The following is a 20231-nucleotide window of genomic DNA, read 5'->3' on the forward strand; positions in this document are numbered from 1 at the left end:
CTGTCTTTAAATAGATGTCTGAATCATGGAAACAGACTACCCCAGCAAGTGCCTATCAGAGCTGTCTCCAGCAGGAGCCTAGCTGACCAGTTTAAATGAGCAACCAATCCTCTGGCAGCTCAAGGCTGGTGAGAAAACTCCTTTCTTTGTGTGCCTTGTTTAACTCTCAGTGAATAATTAATGACAAGTAATGTACTCTCAATGTAACCTTCATTTGTTCTCATAGAAGTAACTTGCAACTTTTTAAAAGACATTGTTTTTTTCCTTTAATTACAGTTTTGAGTCTGATAGTTTTGCATTAAAAATTGAATATATTTTGACCTTTTGAGTGTTCATATAAAAAGTTTGGGTTTTTTTTTTCTTTTTTCACCTCACACAAGCCAGATTAAACCTTTGGAGTTTTCAATACCCCAAAAACAAACAGAAGTGAAACATGAGAAGCAAATTTTATACAAATTCAAGTGGATTTTTTGAAACACAAGCGTCATGGAGGTATACTTCCTCTTCAAGAAAGTCTTTGTAATATAATGCATAATTTAGATTTAAATTTAGTTCTTGACATTTTTCTGAAGGACTTAGAAGTATGGATGATATCATTCTACCAAACAAGAGTCTTATCCATGTCTGACTCATTCAGGCCATGATCCCATACCTGTGGATGCCAAGTTTCCAGTGAAGGACATGGAGAAATCTACTGTTTGTAGAGAACCCTTCTGTTACACTAATGTGGTTACCTCATCTCAGATTTGCTTTCAGGATGACTTTCTGACAGTAAAAGTTTATTGTTTCCAAAAAGACAAAATGTTACAGAAATATTAATTTGAGAGTATGCATGGCTGGGTTGGGCAGCTTTACTGTTAATGTTTGTTTTTTGTTCTAGACAAGACAAAATTGGAAGAAAAAAAAAAAGTGTTTTACTATATAAGGCTAGCTAACATGCTTAAAATTTAAGTATAAATTTTCATGTTGTACATACAAGTTTTGTTTGCTTGAAACAGTGGTCTGTGTGTACTCTTGAAATACATACATGGTCTTGGAATGCTGGTATTCCTCAGAGTCTTCCAACCTTCTCTTGTTAAGCTCACACTATCTCATTCTTCTGAACAAGATGATGATGAAAGAAGGCATATCTTACAAAATATAATGGTTCTCTGATAGTGAGCCTGACACTTAAGAGTAACTTTGTCCAGGACCAGTCATAATTATAAAAGCTTTGTAAAAGGAATGCAATTCTCTCTTGCCTTTCCTAGTAGCCACTGCTTCATTTGGAAAAAAAAAAAAAAAAAAGAATGAGGAAAAAATGTTACTCTACTTTTTTTTAGCCTAAAAAAGCTGGCATATTACTCTTGGAAACCATAGCTACTGCTTAACTCCCTACTGAGTTGAGTATGAACCACCAATGTTTATTTTCAAGCAACTATTTAGCTAACAAATTGTAGTCTCTGTGTGGAGCAAATAGTTCAAAAACAGAAGGTCTGATGGAAACATTGATAGATTTTTCCTTTAACCTTGTAATTAGTGCTGTATTACTGCAGTATGCCCATTTAGATCTGACATCTGATCTATGTTTTTATAATGTAACCTGTATTTTATATGCCTATGTGTTCATATATATATATATACATGTATACATACTCACGGCTCATTCTGGGGGGAATTTTTGTTTATTAAAAAAAAAAAATCCAAAACAACCAGCCCAACACACTAGGCAGCCTTAGCTCAGCTGAAATCCAAAGTCTGCTAGGAGGGTGGTATTTAATTTTAGGCTATTTGCTAGTATACAATGTTAATCCAACATTAGCAGATATCATTTATTCCAATCTTAATGACTGATGTAACCATCGACCGCAGCATAGCTGATGACACTGTTTGCCTAGAATATAATGCTTCTCAGAAAAAAAGTATTCTCCTACTTCTAAAAATTAGCTCTTTTTATTTTCTTTTTGAATCTCTAGTAATGAAGATTTGCACAGGTTCTATTTTTATTTTTGTAATGGAATCTATGTGGACCAACAATGGTCAGTTAGTACTGAGGTTGCTAACCTCTAATTGCATAACTGATTAAATCAAATTAAAAGTAGGCAGGAATAAAGGCAGAAGGACACGTTTTCAGTCTGACATACATATATCAACAACCTGACTTTGCTAAGTAAGGAAGCAAGGCACTGTGAAGCCTCTGTGACTCTTACCTCCTTTCATGCTCATGGCACACCTCAGGCAGCAGCAACTGGCTGCTTCAAAGGAAACTGAGATGAAGAATCTTCCGACAAGGCATCATATAAGAATTGGGTATTCTTACAGAAGGCCCTCTCTGCCATGAGATCTATGAGGAGTTTTGCACATTTAATTCTGTATAAGGCCTTTGTAGAGCACACAGTAACTTTGTTTACACAGCAGGCTCTGAGCTAATAAACCACATTTATAAATTGGGAAGCTCAATCCAGGCAGCTAGATGTGAGTCGATACAGAAAGGAAAGACCAGTGACATATGTCTTGTTTCTGCTGTGCCCTTTGGTTTGCCTTTTTTCATTCTTATGAATTCTATGCTCTAGTTATCATTAATTTTTTTAGTTCTCTTATGCAGTTATGTGCAACTTTTTCCTCTTTGCTAAAGAACTCCAGTCAAAAGGGAATATGCTGTTACCTAGACATGAATTGCAAAGTTTAATTTTCTAGAATTATAACCCTACAAAAAATGTTTTTAAAATCACCTGCTATGTTGAGCAGTTGCAAAATCTGTATCTGGGTTAAAAATTTGTTTCTCAAATTCTCTGACTTAATACTTGTTTTTGAAAGGTACATCTCCTGAGCCTACACTTCCACTACTAGTTATCAGACTCACTCATGCAGGTAATATAAGAACATTTTAATAATATTTTCTGTCCTTCAGCTTGTTATGCAGTACAGGACAGTAATGCAGACTAGAGGATGATCTAGTCTGTGGATGAGCTAGAATGAACTGTGCAACTCAAGAGTTTCACAAAACTAATTGGTGTGGTGCTTAGTTTGTGAAAAAATGTTTCCTACAGTGGAATGTGTGCTCCAGAAGATTGGAAATGTTGATTTCAAGTTTAAATGCATATTCTTTTTTTTATTGAAAACTGTATTTCACATAAATGTGGAAACTGGAAAGTATATATGAGGAAAGCAAAGATACAAACTGTAAGCAAGATCAGATGCAACAGTAACTAAGAAATAACATGCATAGTCCTGAGTGAAAGAGCCCAGCTCCAAGTCTTTAAAGATATTTTAGCTATCCTACTTGGAAAAAACCCAGGGTGAAACTAAGTTTGCATATCAAAAGGCAACAGATTGTTTTGTAGCTTTCATTTGGTAATGTGTATTCCAAATGCCACACTTAAGAGCCCAGTTGTTATTTATGTCTGAAGGTTTGAAGTTGTGAATCCATTTCTTCAGCTTGCATAGAGCAGCAATAATAACCTGGCTCCTGTTGCATGGTTTTTCATCAGTTTGATGTCCAAGTGCTTTTCAAGCAGCATTATGTGGGTTATCCCTGTTTTACAAACTAGGAAGACGAAACTCAGAATGTTTAAGCAAGTTTTCCATAACCTGAAGAAAGAGATGTTCCAAGCATGGAACAAAAGAATCAGTCCTGTACCTCATTCCCTAAGCCATGCTTTTGGCAATTCATGTTAATATTTAATTCTTTGCACTGTAGCACTGGAATAATTCAATTAGTTACTAATTTGAAGATAAGTAACTGAAATGTAAGCATGCTCAAAGTGGGCTGAATCCAGCACAATTTTCATTTAATAGTGTTTTGTTTCTGTGTCTTTTTTTCCTTAGAAGTTTTAACTATACAGCTAGAACCTCAGCTGATGATACACGCAGATAAAAAAAAATTGTTGCTTTTTTTTGATTCTTTTATTATTAGTGTATTTAGTAGCACTGAATGTCTCCATCTTTTAATAGTGTCATTAATTTTAAATATTTTCTTCACTATTTATAGTATACAATCAACACTTGCCTCAAACATGGGTGGCATCCTAAGACTTCTCTTCCAAAGCCTTTTTCCTGCCACCATAAAATAAATAAAAGGTTTCCAAAAAGGAAAAAAAAAAAAATATAGGTTTGTTAGGGGTTCTTCTTAAGTTACAAGATTACATGCACAAATCAGCTAATTAAACAATGGTAATTTCTCTATTTATTCTCTTAATTTTCCTTAATTCTTTTTTCTCTTAATTCCTCTAATTGTGAGAAATTTAGAGTTTTTATTATTTGACCCCGGGCCAAATACAAAAATAAGTGCTACACCATCTTCTATGAGCACAGTAGACTAGTATTCTCCTATCTTTACATAAAACTTAGACAAATCTGCCTTTGGTGTTAATTGTAGCACAACAGATTTTATGTACGAATTAGAACCTATTGTTAATTGCCAAAGTTGTTCTAATGGGTTCTCTAGAAACCTCTCTAGAAAAAGATTGGCCTTTCTCATGATGAATATGAAGAGGCTTCTTTGTTTTAGCTTCAACGAAGTCAACTGATTAATTTCAGATAAGACTAACATTACCTAAAAGTCTGTGAGCTCTCCTTCCTATTGGTAGACTCCCTTTTTTGGGGGAAGCCTATGAGTCTAAGGCTGCACCCTGAAGACAATCTCTGATTCGGCCGCTTGAAGTATGGTTGCTTAATGTATATTTCATAATAGTTGAAGTTAGTAGGCACTTGGAGAGCAGGAGTTTATTTCTAAATAGCTGAGGATGGAGACTAACAAAGAAAGCAGGTTTGCAGTGGGTGTTAATGAGATGGAGAACTGTGACCCCATGAGGACTTTTTTTCTGAATTGCCATTGAAAAACAGACTCAAATTGAGTACCTGCAACTAGAATGTATTTATATTGTAGTAGTAGTAATAGTGTTTAGTATCTGTTTAGTATTATATATTAGTATAATATCTTAGTATTCTAAGATATTAGTTTAATATCTTAGAAATATTAATAATGTTAATATTTCTAGTAATATTTCTAGTAACTACAAGTAAGAAGCAGCATTTTGTCTGATACACTTTTGAAAACATTCCATCCTGAGATATTTACTTTGTGGCAAAGTAGAAATAGTCTTTGAATACTCCATTTCAGTATGGTATCGCAAAAAGCTTATTCAAAAGCTCTATTCTGCTTTATTTTATTTTCCTGTGTAAAATTGGAATAATTTTTATATTTATAAATTACAAATAATCAACAAAACTCAAAAAAAAAAAAAAAAAAGCCTTTAAATTGGCCAGGTATTCTGTAATAGTCAAGGATCTCTATCTTATCTGATTTTTTTAAATGACCTATTCCATCTGTTAAAGGAATAATAAAGTTTCACAACATGGTGCTTGATTTATGTGCGCTTCTATAGATGTGTGACCTGCACAGTGACAGACCCAACTGTTACTAAAGGTCCTATGACTGTATGACCCTTTGAGCTAAATTTACCACAGATGCCTTTTCCATTCATTGAAGCTAACTTTTTTGATTTCATAGAACCCCTACAAAAGGTCCTTTGCAAGTTGCTAAGTGATATTTGAGAGATAAGTGCCAGAAAACATGGAAAACGTGAAGAACAGAACGCAGAGCAAGAAACGTTATTAACATTCCTTCTGCTGTTGTGGAACAATTTGTATGCAGATCACTGGCAAAAGCCTCCAGGCCAGTTAGGATCTTTCCTGGTGATATACAGTGTAGTTGGTAATTGATTTTATTGTACTGTTATAAAATAAAGTGCAAAGGTTGTAGAGAGCCTTACACACATTCTAATTTGATTAATCTTTTTTATCTTTTGATACATAATCTGTTTATCATATTTTCCTTCTATTAGCCAAGTCTATATAAATTTTATAAAAGCAATCTTCACTGCTTGCTTTCATTATTAACGTAGATGCACTCCCATCCAAAATAATGTACTGCAACACTTGTAGAGATTGCAAAGGAATGGCTATTAAGCTTGCAAACACTTGTTCAGCAATAAATTTGTTCTTTCAGTTTAAAACCAATTCTAACACTGTTCAGAACATTTTCAAAAATTTATAAATTAAAAAGTATAATCCCTATTTTGTTTGCTGCATTTCCCCCTCCTTTAATGCTGAAATTGCCAAATATATCAACATAGGAATTAACTCTCAAAGCTTTTATGATAATTTTTTTACCAGAAAAATAAATAAATAAATGCAATATTTTTTAGTACTGCATAAACTATTAATGTAATTATTATAACAGGAAAAGATATCTGCAGTACAGCAGAAAGGATGTCATGTTGTAATTCTCAACTCAGGTATTTTGTCCTTCAGTGATTAATAACAATCACTATCTGTATGTGTGTTGACTTTAACAGTCAACAAGGAATTTAATTTTTACTTAACTTCCCCCCAGTGTTCTGAATACCTTTCAGACAGGGAATGCTTTCTGGTTTGTGAAGTTAGATAATAATACTTTTTCACAGTATCTAAGCGAGTGTTAGGACAAAGAGAAAGGGAAGGATTTCATTTCTGGGTAAGGGTTTTGGTCGATTTGGAATGAAAAAAACCTTTGTTCCTTTCTTTACTCCACAGAGACTAATTTATCTAGCATGTCTGTAAGTGGAATTTCTTAGCAAACTCAGAAATGTTACTGTAACTTACATTCATCCTTTCCTTTCATTTATCAATCAGAAGTATTGTTTCTTTTCTTTTTTTTCACTTTTTTTTTTTTTTTTTTTTTTTTTTTAATGTTATTGACCTTTAAACCTGTTGTTATCAAACTGAAAGAAAGAGATAGGAACTCTTTTCAGCTGCCTTCATTCTCATGTGACCTGAAGGGAGAATAGGTTCAAAATAGACTAGTTCCTCCCAGGGCAACACAAGACAGAGGAGAAAAGCACTGTCATTTCCGAACAGCACAGTGCTAGAGTAAACTCAGCATGAAAAAGGAAGGAGTTGCAGCATGTTAGAATTCTTCCACCACAGCCTGGATTTTTACACAAGACGGATTTGGAGGGTGTTAAAAAGCAGAAGATTTAAAAAAATACTTTGAAATGGAGTACTTTAAGAATGAGCTTTTTAAGGACAACTGATGTCTGACTGCTAGTAATACTGAAGGAATTTTTCAAAATGAGCATTGTTATGAAGCCAAGATCCCGATCTACCAGCTCCTTAAGGACTGCCGACGCAATGTGGTAATGTGGTTCGCTTGTTTCTTTCAGGCTCTCCATTATGACACAGAGATATGTCCCAAGAAAGTCACAGGCTTTAATTTTGATTTGATAGGTATTGCATGGTTATTGAACATGTTCAGCTGCTGAGTTGCACAATTATTAGTAAGAAACAAAATTATGTAGCTTTTTCTTGTAAAATGCAGCGTATGTAATTTTTAAAAAGAGAACAGTTTTCGTACATTTTTTAACATGTTACACAGATTTTACCCATTCAGCAGTCGGGTACAATCCTTACAGTTAGGTATGCTGCCTAAAAATCTTCTGTACACTTATTTCAGTAAGAGAAATCATAACACAAAGCTTGTATTTCTGGAGACTGGAGAGTGAAATGAAGTTATAGGTTGTGTGAGCTATTTTGGGAAGCTTACATGTAGCTTTGCTGCATAAATAGACTGACTGGTAGAGATGTGACCTAAGAAGCAGCAGACTTTGTAGCAGCATGTGTGAGACTGTGCTGTGTTATGCTTCATGTGTTTCCCCTGCTCTCTGAGGCTTAGACGAGTAGAAGTAGTCTGTGATATTGATCTGTCTGTACAATTTTCTTGAATATTTTTCAGTTATTAATCAGCAAGGCTTTGTCTTTTGAATAATTCTTTTTCTTTATGCTTTTTAAGCATCACTTCATGCTTTTTAAAACTTGGTAGACACTGACAGCACAGCTTTCTATGAAGTATGAGAAATAAATTCCATTTACTCACTTAATGTGTCCCACATTTTGTTCTTCTCTCTGTCTTAGTAAAGCCACCATAATTTTAATAAACACGTAATAGACTAATATGTAACGTAGCTATATGTTACATATATAAAAGATGTATTTTAAAATATAGCTTTTTTAATATATAAATGGCTGATGTGTTACTGAGGATAGACTAGTGACTAAATACAGTTCTTTGTGAGAATATACATCCAGTTAATTGAATATTACCCTTATAAAACTTTTGTGTTTCAAATAGTTTTGGCTCTGAGCTAAAACCATGTGAGGAGTACTGTTAAAGGAGTTAGATATCTTCCAGTTATCTTTTACTGAAACCATTTTGTAGTAAAAGGAAATTAAGTATACTTCTCAATCTAAGGAGTAGTCCTAGCTGTTCTCAGAAAGTGCTAAGGCAGAGTTCTGCTGAAATAAATGCAGTAAGTAGTATCTTTATGTCTTTATTAAAATTCAGTGCTATGTTGGTAAACTAAATACTGCTAATGTGCTGCATTCTGTGGGGTGTCTCCAAGGAAGTGAGCTAAAACATACATACCTTAGCTATTACGTACAACTGTGCAAATAAATCAGGACCTCTGATTAAGTTTTCCTTTTTTTTTTTTTTTTTTTGGTTGTTGACTGCCTCCATTAATTCTTGCAGGAAAAAAAGTAGTTTAGAAGAAAAAAAAAAATCCTTGTAACTAATAGTTGCAGGCTAATTTGAGCACCAAGTATTCTGTCTAAAATACCTTCCTGCCTCCCTTTTGTTGCTGTGGCCTTTAGTCACAGCGCTAATCTGATATCTGAGAATACCTGTTCTGCTGGTTGTAAGCTGGGAGTCCTCTGCTACCCTGCTGTTTGGGAACACGACCTGAGCTCAGAGGCGGCTCTCAGGGAGACACTTGAAGGCTGCAGGAGAGGGTACATGCTGTTCTGCAGCGCTGTGGAGCAAAGCCAGGCAGGCCCTGTCCCAACCAGAGGGAAAACGGAGTGCGGAGATAAGAGAGGATGGGAGGGAAGCGCTGCCGGCCCACACGGAGCCCAGCTGCTGGCTGCCCGCGGGGCGGGGGCAGCTGGGGCCGGCCCGCCCTGCCACGCCGCCCGCCTGCAAGCTGGGCCTGAGCGGGCCCTGCCTCCAAAGCGGCTGCTTGGCTTTGCTTCGTCTGCATTGCTGCCTGATCCTTGCGTTTGCACCCGTGGGTCAGCGCCGTCCTGCAGTTCTCCAGGAGAGAGTAACAACAATATAGTCTTGCCAGAATATTAATGCTTAGGGACAAATTAAATCAGGGTTACATCAGAAGCGCTGGTAGGTGTTCAGGCCAGAAGACCTGTCTGAGATCCTTCTTGAATCTCTTGATATAGTGATCCCACTCTATGTGAGGGGAGCAGGAGTGCCTGGGAGGAAGGAGAAGATGAGTCTCAAGAACACAGGGACTTGACTGACAGGACTGATTTAAAGTGTGCATACCCTTCTTGCAAGGGTTTGAGAAAAAATGATCCCAGATTTCCTCTACCATTTCTCATGGGAATAAAGTTCCTGTGAAGATCAGAAACTGGGCTGCCAAAACACAGAGGCCAGTGAAAGGACAGAAGAGATGTAAACATAAGACAGAAAAACCTCTGCTCTTGGTGCCCTGAAATCAGACTCCCTCTTTGTCCAAAAGATACAGTAAGTTCAATGTAAAAGCATATGTGTGGTAAAAGCATGATATTATTTTCAGTATCAATATTAGAAAGCAATCAAAGGGTACCCCAGCTGACTTGGAGCACATGCAGGTGAGCCCAGGCTGTGCTGATGCCTCCCCTTTAAAGCTGCATGGGCTGGGGATGGCTGCTGTTTACTGTGATGGTAGGGACCGAAGGCAAACCTTCTCTTTCCTTTGTGGCTTGTTAAATTTATCCTAATGTTATGGTGACTGAAGTAAAAGCAGATGGTTGGTATTTATACAGAACAAGAAAGTGACATATAAGGGTTATTACCTGTTATGTTATTGCTGCTCAATTCTACCACCCATTCCCACTCATTCCTCAGTTCAGGGTGTGATTGTGAAGTATAGTTTTATATCATAAATCCTCTGGAGAATAATCTAGAAGGGATAAATGTTTGTGCAGGCTTTTCAACTAAGACAATTGATGCGTCTTTTTATTCCAGAGAAGAAATAACAAGGAAGTAAAGAAATCACAGTGAATGAAACTTTGCCTGAGACAGCCAAATGATAATATGATTACATATTCTTGACTATTTGATAATAATATGTAATAATTTAAATTAATAATAACTTTTGATAATTTTGAATATTAAAAAAACTATTTGGAAGAACTTTATTAAAATTTTGGAAATTTAAATGAGAAGTTGAGAATGCTTGCTTGATGGCAAGTCAAGCAAGCAGCCTCATTTTTGGACAGACTACAACCTACTGCCTGGAAATGGTGCAGTTGATCAGACTTTAGAACTGCCTTTGTTTTTCATTATATATATATATATAAAACTAGCCAAAAGAGCTATAAGCCTCTGGAGTATTGTCAGCTTTTTTCCCCAATTCTTTCTGCATTATGTGACTAGAGATAGTTATGTGTTTACTTTGTGAGTTGGCATTGCCAGCTTTTCTTTTGCTTTTGTAATATTGGCCAGTTCAGGCTTTTCTGGGTTTTGGAACTTAGGGTAGGTTGACCTGCAAAGGGCACAGCCTGTCTAGTCACCCAGAGAGCAGAGGTCTTCAACAATTCAGTCTGTGGTATTATGTAAAACAAAGCACCTGCTCTTACTTAGCTCTAGAAGTGAGTGATATTGCTTGTCTGCAATATGATGGAAATTACTGAAAGATGTTGTCAAATATGACATATTTATCAGTCTATGACATATTTATAGATAAGTGGGGCAAAACTGATCTCTTGTATGGACTTTTCCTGACCTTTAATATGCGGATCACAAGAGGGATGCTAAGTAAAATTTTACTGAATGGAGACAGCAAAATTGTTGTGGCTTGACATCAGTGAATAGCGTTGTTTCTGGGGCAGAAGAGCTAGAACAAGCAAACAAACAGACATTCAGCTATGCTGACCTCAGGTAGGTACACTGCTCTCCTGACTTAAAGGTACCGTGAAGTGGAACTCTGGAATAAGTGTGACCCAGTCTTTTGGGAGCCCTGTCTGACAGGAGGAAGCTGTGGCAACATCACACTACTTTGGAACTAGCCATCCCAAAACAATTCAGTTCTTTGATTAATCCCTTGGCGCTAGCAAGCCTATTGCCATTACAAAGATGATGAATATATTCAATAAATGATACTGAGTCATATACATCCAGGTTATTATTATCAGACCTGTATTTAAAGTTAGCTGCTGACTTCCAGGATGGAAATCCCACTGCTGGTGAGATCACCAAAACCTGGGTAGTCCTTGAAGGAATCCTTGTCTACAGGGCAGAGAATGTTAACGTAGGCAAATGTAAGTGTGAACAATATTAACAGCATTCATATCACTTAGCTGCTAAAGGGTTAAGGCTTTTTACTTCTGTGTTGGGTGAATATCTTTTTCTCTAGAGTATTATGATTGTCTCTGTGAGGCATTGCTGGTGATATTACTTGTCCCTTGTTGCCATATCTCATAAAACTGCTCTTAAACCACAGAGGATTGGGATCTCACATAATATACGAGCGCACTTTTAGTAGCTGAAGGTATTGACTAGAGTGCTCTGGGAAAGTTCAGTGCAAGCTGCACACCATTCAAACTCATAGGTAGGGATTGAAGTACAAATATCAATGTAAAATTGTGAGATTTCTGTTGAGGAAAGCCTGGAAGCTATAGATATACTCTTTCCTACATGAAGTCTGACTTTGATGGACTTCATAGGTGAATTTATTAAGAAAAATAGGCTTTCATAAGGAGTATGGGCCTCAAATCTAGACAACCATAGAAATTCATGGTGGTATATATACTTTTATTTATTATTCAGTGCTAGTGAGAAAGTCTGCAAAGTCAGTTTGACACTGTTTTCCAGAGTGGGACATGTTAAAAAGTGGTTTTTTTACAAATGAAAGGGAAAAATTGCAGTTTTGTCAACAAAGTTGTGATGGATTTTGAAATTATCAAGTAGTCTATTTTCTAACAGAATAAGACATGTCCTCATGGGCCTGGCCAATAGTCTTCCTAACCTAGTATTCTGTCATCACCTGTAGCAACAGGAATACCTAAGTCCCTGTCCAGTTTCTGCAGTCCATCATGTCTTCCAGCATTTACTGGTGTTGTATAGGGATGTTACAGGGTTCACCATGGCCTTCTCTTTTACAGATCATCTGTGTACCTGTTTGCCTAATGCCTTTTCTGAATTAGCCAATAAACTGTCTTCCCCTGCAGCCTTCTGACAACTTTTCACCTATGTAGGAAAGCCACTTTCTTTAGTGTGCTTTAAGATGAGTTCTGTCGTTGCAGCATTTCATGAGAGTCTGAATTCACTTATCCAACAGCTTCATGATTCTGTGATGTTCAGTTATGACCTCCTCAGCCTTTTCTTGTAGACATGGAAAAGTTGTGTTTTCCTTCTTGTGTTTCCCTAAACAGGTGCTGCCCCATCCCTTGATCATTTTAGCTCCCATTCATTGTGTTTCCTCAAAGACCACTGTGTCCTTGAAATACAAAGACCAAGGCAGGCATTACCCAAGATGTGAACACACCAATGTTCTCAGACAGTTTTTTTTTTTTTCTCAGCACCTTTGTGAATGTCCAGTATGCTGTTAGCCTTTTTTACTGCCATTTCAGATTGAGCTGTATTTTTAAATGATTTTTACTGGGGTTTTTAGCCGCTTTTTTGGCATGTTCCCATCTCTTTGTAGAGCAGAAGAATTAGAGTTGCCATCATAAAATCCAGTTACTTTAACATTAATATGAGAAGAACTCCTTATTAGAATAACAAATGTGTTTTTTTTTTAAATAAACAAACATTGTAAATCATGCCAAAGAGAACAAATTGCAAAGTGTGACTCCAGCAAAGAAAGGCACTTTCTCCGAGATACTTTCTTTGAAGCTACATCCAGATTGATTTATTTGAAATTCTTTCTCCACCACACACAACCACACCATTTAGTTCTCTGCCACTCACTTGAGTGTACTAACACTTTCAGTTTTCCTGAAAATACAATCTTGTCTTTACAGCACAGTTTTCACACCTTGTCCTTGAGCACATCTGGTGTGTTATGAGCTTGTGGACAAAGCTCTGTTCAAATCTAACAACCATGAGGCCCAGTAAAGATGTGACATTTCGGTGTCTGTCCCTAGTGTGAAATAAGGGAGAGGACAGCAAGTTCCATGGGGAGTTCACTTGACAGCTCAGCTGAATGACCAAAAGCCCATTTACAGCTGGTTCAAGTGAGGATAGAAGGTAGTCCCAACCTGGATCAATGTTGAGATACCACGATGGAAATCTTCTCCCTTGCCTTCCATTACGCCATGTCTGAACCAATGTTTTGCATCTAATTCCACACTGAGGGGTTATCTTTCTTCCTACCTTGTATTCTGAGAAGCACAGTTATAGTGTAAAGCATAACAGATGGGATTCAGCTGATCTAGACGGATTTTTATCATGCCTGTTCTAGTAACCTTTTGGTGGAAAGAAATACTTGCTCTCTATGACGTCTCTGTGACATATTTTAGATGCCTGCCTCAGAAAAAGAGGTACTCTTGATGTCAATGATTTTATCAGCCTAAGAACCACTCAACAAAAAGTAATACACATACATGAAATCTAACTTCTATGTGGACACCTGCAGTATGCATATATAGACAGATTAATTATTTCTGATGCAACTAGCTTAGCTTATGCAGAATACATGCTTTAATATTTAGTAGTTTTGCTATTATCTTATAATATAAGGGGAAGATTCACATAAAATAAGGGAAGTTCAGTATGGAATAGGAAGTATTAGAACACAACCGCAAGAATAAACCAACTGCTTAGGCTAAATATAGTATTGGAAGAACCTTGCAGTCAAAGTGAGGTCAATTCACAACCATGAAATCACTAAGCAGTGATGTCATCATTCCAATGACAGTACAAATTACTTAATCTCATTATTGTGATTCCCATCAGATTTCAGCTATGGTGGTTTCTAATTCAGACTAACATGCACTAGAGCATGTTTCTTAGCTCACATTACACAACCAGAAGTAGATTTCTGCACTCCTTTATTTGGTACCATTGCTGATACAGTGAAGATGAGGGCATTAATGATTTAGGTGCATAGTACAATATTATATGACATTTTAAATATTTTTCTTTCATCAAAAATTATGAAAGCTTTTCAGATATATAATGTATAAAATGACAGAACAGTTTCAGAAACTAAATGGCAGAAACAGATTTGTTCATCTGACCTCATTTTCAAGGATTTGAGAGGGACAGAGAACTCATGACTTAAATTTGTTGCTTCTCTATTTCATTTGCAATTTTTATAACAGCACTTTTTGATGCCTTTATGAGTACACCCAAATACTAATACACTCAAAACCTCATGCACTAATTAAAAAATAATTTTCTCTATAGTTATTCAAGAAATACTTTTCCCCTTCTATCAAAATGTTAAGCACTAAAAAAAAAGAAAGATGATTACTTCAGAAACATTAAAAACGTCATTTTTTTTGTCAGGTCTTTCAAAATAAATCCAGCACAGATCAGTGTTTAAAAAATCATTCTTGTAGCTCCATTGTGCTTTGTTTCAATTTAGTAATTTAAAATCATTATTCAAATAAACCATTTGAATAAAAAATTAGCTTAGACTAGAAAAAAAGGAATTTATGAAAGAAAGCTTTCAATATTTCTGAAATTTATCCTTAAATTTCTCTTAATAATTGTAAACTTTTTGTGGGTTTTTTTTTTTTTTTTTTAAGTTTCAATTTTGGGATAGCTATATCAGTTATCTAAATTTTGAAGAACTTCCCATATGCAGCTATGTAATAACCTACTGAAAAAAATCTCTCTATGGTGTTTCATAGAAAGGACACAAATGCTACATTCCTACAGTACAACACATGGCAAAGAGTTGCATGTTGGCGCTTGCTGTACTGCCCTGGGAGCTGGTGGGATGCTGCTGCAGCAAAGCCAGTGAACCCTCTGAGACTGTGACAGGCTGCTTGTGGAACCCCAGTGACTAATTCCACATGGTGTTGTACCACACGTCATAGCTGCTGCCAGCATCCAGCCCCGCACTCATCAGGGCAGATTGCTTTTAGGAAATTCTTTCCAAGAGGTATATATTGAGAAGTAAGCAGCCACTCACTATGAAAGCTTCTTGAGTGCTGCTGCCCTGAAGAGTCCCCTACACGAGATCAGTTATATAAGATTATCTTCTTTTCAGAGCTTTATATTCATAATCATCTTTATTTTCTCAGATGTTTCCACATTTAGTAGTTTTAAGCTTGTGAGCTTGCTTTCACTTGATATGCGGTCTTTCCTTGACTTAATATTTCTTTTTCTCTTGTCCTAGTCCTCTATATATGCCTTACTATTGGGTTCTGACATTAACTAGTTTATCTTTTCTTCCTCCCATTTGCATGCACATTTTCTGTCCGAGTTTCCATCTGAGTTAGAAATAGCTTTTGCCATATGAATGCCATTAAAATTTACCTTTGCAAGACTGCCAGAAAACTGTTCTTTTTATACTCCACTTAATGAAAAAAATACTGGTTTCAGTTTTAGCCTTCAAAACTTCCAGATATAAAATAGGTATTTTTATGTCTAAAACTGAGCAATTGTGTTACTGCAGCTTCCATCCTTCCTAGTTCAACATCTCCTATATTGTTTGACACCCTTATTGCCATACTGTGAACACAGATATGTTCAAATCAGTTTAATCCTGTTAGTATATTTGCACCTTAGATGTGTGATGCCTGTAATGTTGGTCAAAAGTCCTTTCATGGAAATGTGCATATCTACTTGAAATATATAATCTATGTTATACAGTATAACTTACACTTTCTTTGTTGTATTTTCCAAGTGTGTCCAGTGAGCACAAAATTTTCTTTACCTCTTACAAGTTGTATATCTTCACATTCATTGTGAGAAGCCGCGGTGTGGTAAAGCCTGCACTCCTTATGTTCTATAAGACCAAGTAAAGTGCATCACATCTCCAGAAGTGAACTTCTCGGTCTCACTAGTAATTATTCTTGCTGATTTTCATTGCGTGCCATCCTGAGGTGTCTGAATTAAACCCTATGCATAAATACCTTTTTGCTTTTCCCGATTCTAACTTTTTTTCAGTCAAATATTTTTCTTTCATAAAAATCTTTCTTTCACCAATCTTCTATTTTTTTCTCAGTATAGCTCGAGTAATGTTTATACACTCAAGTCTAATAGTCACACAGCATTCTCAGCTCTCACTTTTAAAAATGAAAGACAATGATTATAGAAAATATTGTAAATTTCACAATTTAAAAGGTGAGGAAAAGATCTGTTGCTTTTAAAATCTTACCATTTTAAGACAATCTCTTCACCTATTCTTGCATAGTCAACATGGGAATTTGTATAAGTCCAGAGGGCTGTTCAGAAAATCAGAAATGACATCCTAATATAGACAGATGCTCCCAGATTTCCTCTGAGCTCTCTCCCCAGGGACTTCTGGGGAGCCTGACTTAAAAACCCTGTTTTTTCAAGCTTTGCCTTGGAAAAAAAAAAAAAAAAAAAAAAAAAGTGACTTTTTGGGTGTATTTACTTCTTGTTCTTGATTAATATGTGTATTTACTTTGCATGTTTTGCATAAAGATTGTGTGATACTGCTTTTATCTGTTGGTGTTGAAGTGCACACAGGAAAAAGGAAATACAAAGGAAGGACATTTCATAGACTGAAATGCTGTTTCACAGATGCTGGGTAGATTTTGTCCAATTTCTGTGTACAGTTTTGAATTATTTTTCATCTGTTAAATCTGAAACTGCATAAAAATGTTGGCAGGTATAGCCCCATTTTGTGGAGAGAAATATGATTAAGTAAAGGTGAAGATTTAAAAGTCAGCAGGCCTGTGCTTGCAGTAAGAGTGTGAGACTTCTATTTAAGCTCCCTCTGACAGACCCAGTGAGGGTAAAATGGAACATATTTGTCTATGATAAATGAAAATTTCAGGCCAGGAAAGAACAACAGTAACATCAGTACCTCAGCTGGTAGATGTTTTGGTAGTACTCATCAGTGCATGTTTCTTAGTGGCAGAGGCCGTATTAGTCCCTTGTTGCTCTCCTTGCATACTTATTTTGGCCACCAAACACACGGAGTTACCCTGAGAAGTTCAGTAGTGGAAAGGGAGAAAACCCCACCATCTGTTCTTACTGGCTATAAATTGAATTAAGGCCATGAAAGGATCCCTTGCTGGTGCTGAAGCCTGAAGACCCTTTTCCCACCCACTTTCATTGTAGCACAAGTTTTCTTCAAACCATTTTACTGATGTGAAAGCAATTAAAAATGTACAAACAATATTCCATTTGAGCATGCTTCTGTAACTTGCAGTAGGCAGCTAGGTTGAAAGGAGCATTTACGGAGATGTTGTTAAGGCTTCCAAATGAATTTCTTGTTTTCTTTATGTAATCCTCAATTTTACATTACTTTAGTCTTAAAATACTGAATTCTGAAATTGAAATATATGAACTAAAATAATTTAGTTTCCTACTATTCTTTTTATCTCTTGACAGTCATCCAACCACCTGGGCATGAAACAATTCATGTAATTGAACAGGTTGCAGTTTCAAATATACCCTGCTCAGTCCTAGAGTCTTGTTTATTTGGGAACAACTGTTCCTTTAAATGGAAAAAAAAAATATACACTATAAACTATAAACTATAAACACTATAAGCTACACTATAAACTAAGTAAATGCTTATTTACAGCAGCAGACAATTGGGTTTTGATAGCTTTTCATTCCTGGATCATATTCTTTCTCTTGTTCCATCCTTTTCTAAATTTCTTTATGTTTATTCATCATTTAATACCCACTCTTTCACAATTTAATTTTTCAGAGATTCTGAAGTCAAACCAGTCCTGATTGTGTTCTATCAACATAACAGGGCTGAAAGGAGAATTGGGTGTGTGTCAGGAACTACTGTGATTAGTTTCTGACCAGACTGAATAACAATGATGTTTCGCTGACTTCTTTTCTGCCTTTAGTCTGCAGTAAAACCTCTGCATGAATAAGATAATGAGATAGTAGATGTGTGCCTTTCCTGTGATAAGGGGAAAAACATTCTGGTCAAGTCACTCTGGCTGTTCTTTGGTTTGTGTCTTTGATGGGGAACATTTTGGCTCTGTCTTTCCTTTCATAACATGTCCTTTCATAACTCTCAGTTCTTTTCATGTGCTTTAAAAAACAGACTTTTAAAATTGGAAATGTAATGTTTGCCTAGTGTGCAGCTCATGATACACCAAAACCTGCACTGTAAGTATCCCCATACCTCCAAAGTTTCAGTATTACTGCTCAGTGCCCATTTCTATAACTGCTCTATTAATTCTAGAAGGCACTTAGTGTCCAAAGAGGAGAGTAGATTGTTACCTTCACCCTCTCTTTAGTATATTTAAATCCTGATTTGATAGTTTTGTCTGCCTTAAGTTGCTGACAGTTCAAAATATATTTCACAATAGAAAGAAATCTGTGATTTAGATCCCAAAGACAGTAAAGCTGTGTACCAGGCTGTTACCACTGTTACCTGTTATTACAGGAAATCCTGGTGATAAGAATCTTTCATTTTTTACCCACACATAGAGGAAATCTGTCAAGAATCAAGGAATAATTGACACAGGGTGTGTGGGAGGGGGAGGGGATTGCAGTATTCGAGGGGAAATATACACAGCATAAGAGGTCTTTTGAAAGTTAGAATATTTTCGAAAGGCATGAGAAGATAATACAGGAACCAAAGTCAATGGGACCCCTTGGTCTAAATTTGCTGATCATCAGTGATAGGCACTAACATTGCATAATTAATTACTTTTCAAAAGTTCAACCTATTCTGTGTCAGTTCTCAAGCAAACTGTTCAGATAACCTTCATTTAATGAGCTGGAAAATGATGCTGGCTGGCTCAGTGATATTGAAGCTGTGCCCTTTGCAGCCCAGTCTGCAAAAGCTTGTTTTTTGATTTATTCTCTAGGGAACACTGGCCAAGCTAATCTCTGTTTTGGTTTTTGTTTTAGTGTCCCTTTTGACATTAGTCAAGACATGATAGTGGCCTCAGTGCCATCTGGTCTGAACTCCATGCTGTTAAGGAAAGATCTATTCTTGCCTAGGTTTCAGTATGACCAAAATGACTGTTTAGGTTTGGTGCCATGTAGAGTACAGGACATTTGAGAAAACATATTAAGTGACTCAGTTGATATTGGCACAGGCACTGTTTTTATGCTTGGTAACACTATGATTAGTGACTTAATTGCTGACATATGTTTTCCATTCTTTAAGGGTCAGAGACGTGAGCTGGGAAAACATTAGGAACCACTCTTTGAACACCTAGTGGAGGCATCAGCCTTCATAAACTCTCAGCATTTGTGGCAACTCAAATACCACAATTGCCTATTAAAAGGATTTTTTCTCTTACAACTGTGATCCTGTTATCAGTCAGTTTGTAACTCATTTTCTTCTTGTTGCAAACATGCACAGAGAGCCCTTTCCAATGAATCTGAATTTCACCTGTAGAGATCCGCATTTCCATAAAGCCATAGCAACTTAGAATGGTTTGTGTTGGAAGACACCTTAAAGACCATCTGTCTGCAACCTCCTTGTCATGGGCAGACACACCTTTCCTCTGCTAGGTCAGTGACTGACAGCCCCATCCAGCAGAGCCCTGAAGACTTCCAGGGATGAAATTAACATGCCTGGGTTTAGGCCTTACTCATATTTATCAGCAGTGCCACAGTTTTTCTTTGATTCACAGATAGTAATTACATTTGCATTTTTGGCAAGCAGGATGTTCACAGCTGTGAAGCAATGTATTTTTCTCCTTGGAATATCCATTCTTGAAAAAGGCTGGAAATGAATAACTAGGAAATGATATTTTGTAAAGCCATCACAGCTTTTCATCTTGTCCAAACAGCTTTTCCACTACAGAAAGACTTCCCTCCCCCACAGTTTCTCCCATGTTAGTAAGATGACCATATGACTTTGTTACTGATATTGCGCATTTATAACTTTCTCACAATTATTTATTTCAAAATTAAAATATTGCTTTGTATTTATGCCGTTAGTATGGCATGTGTATCATTACATGGGTTTAGGTGGATGGGAAGAATGCATTTTTCAGTTTCCAGTAGCTCCTCAGAATGTTTTGCTTCATCACCTAAAACTGATTGATTTCCCAACCAGTAGTTATGTTCGTATTGGTTCTTG

General features: G+C 36.4%; 1 protein-coding gene across 6 annotated transcripts in view; it reads left to right on the plus strand.

The window, feature by feature from the left end:
• The window catches only part of PDE4D (phosphodiesterase 4D), a 306758-nt gene that overhangs the window by 172542 nt on the left and 113985 nt on the right, over positions 1 to 20231 (plus strand). Inside the window, exon 1 of one of the 6 annotated variants that reach the window (XM_041470895.1) lies at positions 6821 to 7157. The exons of the other annotated variants lie outside the window; for them this stretch is intronic. Coding sequence (XP_041326829.1) covers positions 7093 to 7157 — 65 coding nt within the window. The 5' untranslated portion in view covers positions 6821 to 7092. Of the gene's footprint in view, positions 1 to 6820; positions 7158 to 20231 lie in introns of those variants that run through there. 6 annotated transcript variants of the gene reach the window in all.

The sequence above is a fragment of the Pyrgilauda ruficollis genome, unplaced genomic scaffold (assembly GCF_017590135.1).
Source record: "Pyrgilauda ruficollis isolate IOZ18807 unplaced genomic scaffold, ASM1759013v1 scaffold25, whole genome shotgun sequence".
Classification (NCBI taxonomy): Eukaryota; Metazoa; Chordata; class Aves; order Passeriformes; family Passeridae; genus Pyrgilauda; species Pyrgilauda ruficollis.